The 9053-nt window shown below is 37.1% G+C and overlaps 1 protein-coding gene across 1 annotated transcript; it reads right to left on the reverse strand.

The window, feature by feature from the left end:
• Window positions 1-1415: 1415 nt before the first annotated feature.
• Window positions 1416-8952, reverse strand: hprt1l (hypoxanthine phosphoribosyltransferase 1, like). Its single transcript, XM_061035084.1, has 9 exons — window positions 8683-8952; window positions 8209-8315; window positions 7780-7963; window positions 7505-7570; window positions 7383-7400; window positions 6242-6324; window positions 4874-4920; window positions 3942-4018; window positions 1416-2035 (listed from the first exon to the last, which is right to left on the reverse strand). The coding sequence occupies exons 1-9, from the start codon at window positions 8698-8700 to the stop codon at window positions 1988-1990; spliced, it is 648 nt and encodes a 215-aa protein (XP_060891067.1). The 5' UTR covers window positions 8701-8952; the 3' UTR covers window positions 1416-1987.
• Window positions 8953-9053: the final 101 nt, after the last annotated feature.

A 9053-nucleotide genomic window follows, 5' to 3' on the forward strand; every position in this document is an offset into this window, starting at 1 on the left:
TAAAGTTATGGAAATCAATTAAATTTGTCATAAAACTTCATTAGATGCTAGAAAGAGGCAAAAGCTTAATCTTCTATAATTCTAACTCGGGTTAAATGTATTTTTTTTAAGCCAACAGGCTTCTTGAAAAACAGGTCAATTTAATTTTGAGCTTTAACCTTTAACGTGACTTCATCCAATCAAATTATCTCTTTTCTACGTCAGAGGATTAGGGCCACGTTAACAAAAAAAATCGAGATTAAAGTCGTAAATTTACAAGATTAAAGTCGTAAATTTACAAGATTAAAGTCGTAAATTTTAATCTCGAAATAAAAAAATTAAAAATAAATGAACGTGGCCCTTATCCTCCGTCATACTTTTCCACCAGCAGGTCCCTTAATATTAAAATGTCTCATAACATCACAATTTCCCCCTCATAATACACCTGGAATAATAGACAGGTTATAGTCCAGGGCTGGTTGCTGTGCAGCTGCAACTGATAAATGCATTTTGTTGCCACCTCTCTCAGTCAATAGAAATAGCTGTAACATATTATGAGATGTGATATGATTTGTTGATTATCCTAAATCATTTTTAATTCACCACCAAAGCGGTTCCCAATTCCAGCAAACGCTTGATTTAAGACCCTCTTACTATACTCAAACTATTCAATCATTGTTCAATAACATCTCATACCCTTTGAACTCCTACAGAAAATATATTTCACAAATGTATTCAAAACTACAAACATTAATATCTTAAATTCCCCGTAGCTCCCAAAAGATTTTAATTTTAAGATCTTATACAGTGTGTATCCATCCAGTGACTTTGATTTATAAACTTACAGGTATGTGTTTTGTGAGGATACTAAAACTACATTTTTTATAATATAGTTCAGGTAAGGTGTACTCAACTAGCTTTACCCAAAGGTTACTCAGCTGACATAAAAAATATCTTTAAATTACATATTCTGCGACTTATCATAGACAATAAGAATAATTTTGGGAAAACATTGTTCTCATTCTTGAAAAAAAAAATGTATATACAAGTTCAACATCTGTGTATTTTGAAATGAGTTTCAGCCGTACACAAAAACCCTTTAAGACAATTAAGATAAAACTGTAAACATCTTAGTATTGTAGGAGAATAAAAAGAAAAAAACCTAGCTCGTCAAGTTATTTTATTTTGTTAATATCATTTTAATTGTCTGTCTTTTTATGGATAAGCACCTGTACTCATTACATTTTTTAAGATGTCAATCACTAAAGAGAAGAAAAAAAACACGTGCTCCTCAAAAGAAAACCTCTTTGTCATGAATGGAAATATATCGAACACACAAATGGACAGGAATTGAAAAGTGTTTTGAATAAATAAAAGATATCACGTTTTTTTTTAAACATCTGAAAAGCTGATGAAGCAGAAAGAAGAGAACAGGATTCAAGATTTCATTGGGAATTGTATTGCTGTAAACAGGTCCTCTATGAAAACATCGGACATGAAATAAAACATTACGGTACAGTACAATCCGAGTCTGTCATCTTATGGCATAATGAGAGAACTGTGCATGCATTTTAAGTCAAAAACATACAAACGTTCAAACTGAAGGCTACCTACGTTTGACTGACAGCTCACTGAACATAAAGCAGACTGGTGCGTGGGACGCCATGAGCCAAAACAAATCAATCATACATTCTTCTTTTCTGTCTCAAGATAAAACTTAAACTTACAAGTTTATAATGAATACAAATAAATTAATAAATAAAGTCAATCTTAATAAATCAAATATTTAGAATATATATATATTTATATATAAGTGATCCCGAAATTTCAGAGGAGGGAAATAAAGTATTCTTCTTCCAGGTATTTACAACCCACAAGTCACATTTTGTGGATTAATATGTAAAAAAATAAATAGGATTCAAAACACAGCAAAGCTAAAGGAGGGTCATCACAGTGGTCCTAGTCTTTTTTTCATTCAGTCATCATCGCCTGTACAGAATACATCCGCTCACACCTTGTACTTCTCCTTGGCTTGATCATTCAGTATACAGATGTGCTGTGAAAGAGAACAACAGTGATGTTAAATACATGTCTAGAAAAGGATTACCTGCATGTTTCTTTTTGAACGTTTCCCCTTTCACATGCTCTGTCTATCAGTGTGGACACTGAGGTCATGTCTTTGGTGTTTGTGAAGATGTGACCGACTGTTACCAACCTGAGAATATCTACATTCTACATGACACCAGTTACAAATGATGGTAAACTGTTTTTATAAGGTTAAAACACACTGAAGTAATAAGTGAGCTACAGGTAATGTGGAAAGAGTCGGGGGTCTCAGACAAAATGAATAAGTAAATAACATTTGGTAAAAACTTTTACATTATTTGTGTAATTGAAAGTGTTTTTCATAACCATAATATCCAACTGGATGGCAAATTCTATTTTCATCATTACTTTATAAACAGCTTAAATTGGAAGAAAAATAAGGAATCACCTACAATAAAAAATAAAGTAAAGCACTGATGAAATATGATTTGAGTATTGAAAGGACAGCAACAGTCAATCATCAATTTCCTACTGTCTTCCAATCTGGTCACTTACCACTAAGGAGATTACTGAACCAATAGCACGACTGTACTATGGAGCTCTTAAGATCCACAGTGACCTCCCAAAGTGGTCACACCATTGCTCTGCACTCACACGCTCCAACGCCTTGACTTTCCAGAATTACATACACAGCCACGCTATTACAGACTATTTTCAGATTCAAAACAGCACTTCTACAGACACATAATATGAGACAACGTGCGCCTCACTAGGTCAGTCTCACAGACACTCATCCCCGTCCCTGCATACAAAAACAACTAACTTTTTTTACACATACACCAACATTTAGAATGACATTCCCCATCACATTAGAACTTTACCATCTACCTCATATTTAAAAAATACATACAAACGACACCTTCTCCACACTTCCACCTGCACTCATTGTTCATGTACTGTTCACAGTATCTGTACTGTTTGTTTCTGTTTGTCTGTATCTGTCTAGCTCATGTTAATGTCCTGTAAATGTGTTTGTCTTGATGTGTCATGACTGTGGTTTATGTTTCATGTTCTGCAGAACAGGAAGCTGCTGGAAACCAGTTTTTTTAAACTGAGTCAGGTAACTTAATGTTACTTTGAAACTTTCCTGTATAATAAATGAAATGAACAACAAAAACAATTTAACAATAAACTGAGAACAATTTAAGAAACTCTGTAGACTGAGAGGAGCTGCAAAATCAGCCAGCGTCCAAAAACTCTAAAGAAACCCCTTAACCTGCCCTGTTGTCTATGTAAGTGTCTGTGTGTGTGTGTGTGTGTGTGTGTGTGTGTGTGTGTGTGTGTGTATGCATGTGTGTATGTGTGTGTGTTTGTAATAGTCATTGTTGGTGCTTGTGTTTGGTGGACAAGTAGATATATATATATATTCAAAGTTTCATTCAATATATTAATTTCCTGAACAGTTTGCCATATATATATATATATATATATATATATATATGTATGTTTGTTTGTGCATGCGTGAGGGATGGTGAACAACCTCTATGAGATAGATTTGGATGTAGATGTTTGGTAGTTGTGTCTTTTAATGAACTTAGATTTTTTTTCCCTTATCTTATGAAACTATGATTAGTACTTATGTTGTAACACTGAATGTACTGATGTACTCACTCACTCAATGAAATGTAATTATATATTTTTTTTTAAAGAAAGTCTTGGCCATAATCAAATTTGATTCATGCATAATTATCTTTCTGTCAAAACCAAGAGAAGAACTGATATTTAGTATGCTAACAGGAAATAATACATTATCCATCAAGTATCAGTATTATTGATAAAGCGCTGTTTGAAACAAAGTGTCTCATAATGTTTCTTCTTATACGTGTTACATGAAGAATCAACTGATCCAAACTTACACTGAGATCTCTGAAGTATTCATTGTAGTCCAAAGCGTATCCCACCAGAAAGGCATCAGGCACCTCAAAACCAATATCTGAAACAAATAAGAGAGACATCAGCAAAGTGAGTCATGTTAGGAAAACAAACTAATATCAAACATAATCAAATGAGCACTGATGCATCATGGGGGATGTGATGTACGCAGGCAAAAGAAATCCAACGTCCATGCAAGAGATCTGCAGGTTTTTTTGCTGGTTTATTTGAAGAAAGCAAACAAAAGAACAAAGAAAATCGTGGCTCCTGCTGCCTCTCATAGTCCCACCCAGGTGCATGCTGGTCCTCTACCTGCCTCTTACCTAAATAACCTCTGGTGCCCACAGTGTTACCCAAATACCAAACAAAAATACTAATGCAAAACTAAATTTACTAAACAAATAAGTAGAAAAAGAAAATATCACTCAAAGTCTATTCTAAATAAAGAAAACATGTAGAATAATTAAATAAACAACACAACCCAAATATAAGTAAACTAAATACCAAAACTAATTCTAACAACAATTAAATAGCTCCGACAGGCTACTTTAAAGGTGAAGTGCGAGTCAAACTGCTCTTTCACTGTCTGGGACGGGTTCTACTTGAGCTGTGAAATGGACGTAAGTCGCCAACAACAGCTGTCCTTCAGGGACAATCTTAAAGAGATAATCCAACTCGACGCTAAAAGCATTACATAACCAGAGACGGTGTGAGCAGGAGGTTATCAGGGCCTGTGTTCGTGCATTAGTGTCAGACTTAGCGATATCAGGAGGAGACTCTTCTGAAATTAATCTTAATCCTGCATGGAAAGCACAATGATCACCGGACACATACAGGAAGTGAGCTGAGCTGCTGTGACATCATCATCATCACTATACCCTACATAACAACAGTACAAAGATAAAGGTGTGCTCACAGTCCGGTCTGTACCCTGAACTTCTTGGTGTCCTCTTCACCAGAAGGCTGGAATGACAGACGAGAAAATTACAAGAAAAATAAAAAGAGAAGAATTTTAAAAAGAAGTCAAATACACATCCTGTTGTTTCTTCTTTACAGTTACAAAATAAATGTACCACAACTTCTACTTCTACTAGTGGCTGACAACGCAAATGTAAGAGGACGCAGGTATGTGGGACCCGTCATTACAGATGAATTATGTGATGACATGTATAGACAGCGCAGGATGCTATATGCTTACTGTACCCCTCTTTATACTGCCCCCTTGTGGGTCAAGTTTTAAGAAGGCAAGCATCCAGAAGCTCCAGGTTGCCTATAATGATTGTATGTGTATACTGCTTAAAAAACCACCAAGACGGGGCAGTGCAAGTGAAATGTTTTGTAATGTAGGAGTCAACATGTGAATGATTCTCATAACTATATCATTATGCTGTAGTCAGATCCTCGTCTCAGTACTGTACGATACCAGTCACCTATGTGGAAGCATTGGTAGAATTACCTTATACCTATGTTTTTAACTTGTTGTTGTATGTCTTTTAAATGGACCTGGAGTCTTTCCAATAAAGCAATAACTAATAAAATAAATCCTTGGCACAGTTTATTACAATGTCTATTGTTTGAGTGTAGTAATGGGATTATCCTCGAGTCAGACGTTTATTTAAACTACAGGTCAGTTACAATTTCTTATGTCGATGGAAGGTTGGATAGAAACACAAAGTGCAATGAATTAAGAGGAAGAAATCACAGCAATATCTTTTATAGCCCTTCTGTATAATGTGCTATAGTCACCTCAAATACATACTGTGTTTATTTCTCTTTGTAACTCGTTGAACAGCCAAGCTTAGTTTGTGTTCTAGTCGTCTCCTTTTCTTTGTTTTTTCTGTTTTTTGTACTTAAAACGACTTTTATTTTACTGAAGAACCCGTCGAACATTTATATCTGTATATGTCTCAAAACTCAATAAAAAAAAGAAAGAAATCAGAGCAATAGAGAGGACTTCAAAACATACACAGAAGATTAAATAAAAACTTTTATCTTTTTTTGCAAAGCATCAGAAGACACAACACGTTTCAAACAGCCAGCAGGAACACTGCAGACGAACAGACTCCACCTCCACAGTGGAGTTAACAGTGTGGCAGATTAACTCTTAAGCTGCTCTCCTGCTCCATCACATTACATCTCTAATACAGGTCTTAAAGGAAGAGCGTCCATTAGCTAAGAGCACAGTTACATATGCACTCTCTCTCTCTGCTCACATATAGACCAGTAATGGTAAAGGGAGGTTTGTCATTTCAGTTTCCTCTGGACTGTATCTGATGGTGCCTACCTCACAACTTTAACCATCTTGGGATTACTCTCACTCAGCAGGGAAAGTAGCGTCTGCATCGTCCTGCCCGTCTCCACGATATCCTTTTAAATGGTGCAGAAAAGGCAGAAGCAAAACTTTTAAAATGTAACACAAAATGTATTAAAAAAACCACAAAAAATCATTAACTTTAAAACATAAAAAAAAACCACACCAAAACACCCTTTGATTTTAAAACCACGTATTTAAATGATATCTCCCCTGAAGTCAAAGGTGTTGACAAATACTTGATATCTATTTTGCTGACAGCAGGTAAAAGATGATGCAGGCTGGACTTACAGTAAATAACTGGAGAGATGTGATAATAGAGATTTACAGAATGGAAAAGGAAACTTTCTCTTTAAATTTAAGGCTAGAAATGTTCAGAGTGTGTGGTAATATGTCAAACCTCTGAGACCTGACTTTATTGATTAGGTGCATTGAAGGAACATTCATGTGTCTTTTTTCTGTAATTCACTTTATTTCTGTGTGTCTTAATTCTTTATTAGTATTACTCAAAAGTCTAGGAAGACAAATTTACTGATGCTGCTTGATTTACTTCTATTTTTGGTTCTTTCTCTCTGGATGTATATAGTTTTATTACAGCTCCCTTGAGTAGCCACAAAAAAAAGAAAAACAAGTCCATTAGAGGCTACTATGTAGATATAAGGTTTAAACTGTAATCTAAGAAATCAGAAGAACGTTGTACACTCGATTTGTACTCATGTCTTGATTATTTGTAATTGTATTGACAATGTACTATGACATTAAAAATTTAATTAAAAAAGAAAGTAAATGCTGATAGAGGCATATGCAGTAGAAAAGTGTAAACCATTACAGGGCTGTGTGATATATGTGGAAATGCACTTCTTACACCATGTGGAGAAAGCTTTGTATGGTGAAACCTGGTGTTGCCTAACAACTTTAAAAAAAAAATAGCCTTTGTCGAGTTTATCTCTACAAAGTGTGGTATAAAGTTAATTAAACAATTTAATCAGCTGATACCGAGCGCTGCTATATCAGTGTGATTATCAGGACAGATATATGGTTCCCTGTTATCATACAAAAGCATGATTTGATTTGTCAGGTATATTCTTTTAAAAAAAAAAAAGAGATGTCTTACCTCAACAATCAGAACATTCTGCAGAAAAAGAAAAGAAAGAACATGTGATAAAGTGCACGGCCTATCAGACGGTCTGGTTCAAGTATTTTTTTTTTCAGCCTGACAAACGCAGACGGACTCACTTTGCCTGAGAGACTGGACAGCTCATCACCTCCTATGACTTTGACGCTGTTTGTCGACTTGTCGTTCTGGGGAACACAGAGGAGAGACAACATGAGCTAAACTATTACTACTTATACTCGTGTCCTTTTTGCTAGATTAACAGGAAAAATGCTAACTAATGTGTTGCTAAAATCTCCCTACTTTGAACACCGCAGTGCAGCATCACTGACTCAATGGGACACACACACTCAGCACAAGTGTTTCCAGAAGCTGAAATAAGAAAAAGGCTGCTTACACAGTAGCTCTTCACTCTAATGAAATCCACTGTCAGGGGGACTGATTTATCGCTGTTCTGGTTAAGTGCTTTAATGTAGTCCAGGAGGTCTGCAAAGAACTTGTAGCCTCCTTTAAGAACACACAGGGCGACTATGTGGTGTCCCCCCATGTCCTGGATTATGTCCCGGGCAAGACGCTCTGTCCTGGAAAACACAAAAATATGTAAATTACAGCACAGTGGGGAATGCAGAGCTGATGGATGGTGGTGCACTTTAAACATAATTACAGCAGTGAATTGGTCAGAGAAGCCAGATCCCTTCACATCCAAAATTCAAATGCAGTGTGCATGCATGTGTGCTGCAGTGATTTGCCAAACAAATACAGTGTTGTGCAACCACATGTGATAGTGAAATAGAAAAAGCCAGAGAGTGGGGTGTGTTTGTTTCACCTGTCCATGATGAGTCCATGGGGGATGATCACTTTGTCCAAATCGTTTTCGTAATGTCTGGGGACGCAGAAGAGGTCCAGATCGTGGCCTTTCTCATCGTCAGCGATCTGGAAGCAAGAAGAAGAAAACGGGTTAGCACCGAGAAAAAAATAAATAACGTGGAGGCAAAAAGACGCATTTAAAGAACCAGAGTGATTCTCGTTTATTAACTCTTCATGGTAACACGCTGAGCCTCTCCACCACCTGTTTATCCCCGAACACACGTGACCCAAGTTAAGGGGGGGGGGTACATTTGGCAGAGCATAAATGAAATACTATGAGCCTTCAAAAAGAGGCCCTGTATCCTATCACACGGGGGGGGGGGGGGGGGGGGGGCACAACCACACCCTGACAAGACCCTCAAGTTAACAAAATGCAAAAACAAAGCCTCCGAAAAAAAAAGCCAGCAGCAGTCACAGCTGTTCACAACCTCACCTGCAGATAGGAAGCCATGTTTCCGGCGGTTGTCCTGTCCTGTTCAGGCGCAGAGAGATATCTGAGGAGTCATGCTCAGAGAGAGAGAGAGAGAGAGGGAGAGAGAGAGAGAGAGGGGGGGGGGAGAGAGAGAGAGAGGAGGGTTTGTTGACTGGAGGCGGCACATGGAACGCTCCTCTAATCCCTTTACGTCAGAATCCAGTTTACCTCCACAATAATCTGATTTGTCCGACACAACCTGAGTTTAAAATGCGCCGCAGTGGTTACTACTACTACTGCTGCGACCCCCCCCCCGTCCCGTTGTTGTAAACCGTGGTGGTGGGGCTGGTTTTGGTAGAAGCTGCAGATGACGCAGTTTAAAAAAAAAGGAA

The sequence above is a fragment of the Labrus mixtus genome, chromosome 4 (genome assembly GCF_963584025.1).
Source record: "Labrus mixtus chromosome 4, fLabMix1.1, whole genome shotgun sequence".
Classification (NCBI taxonomy): domain Eukaryota; kingdom Metazoa; phylum Chordata; class Actinopteri; order Labriformes; family Labridae; genus Labrus; species Labrus mixtus.

What these genes read in the sequence shown, in the direction of transcription:
- hprt1l (XM_061035084.1), bottom strand. An exon ending in CATGGACTCATCATGGACAG is followed by an intron (nt 7,964 to 8,208) that starts GTGAAACAAACA and finishes TGTGTTTTCCAG; the next exon opens with GACAGAGCGTCTTGCCCGGG. An exon ending in AATACTTCAGAGATCTCAGT is followed by an intron (nt 2,036 to 3,941) that starts GTAAGTTTGGAT and finishes TCTCTTTCACAG; the next exon opens with CACATCTGTATACTGAATGA.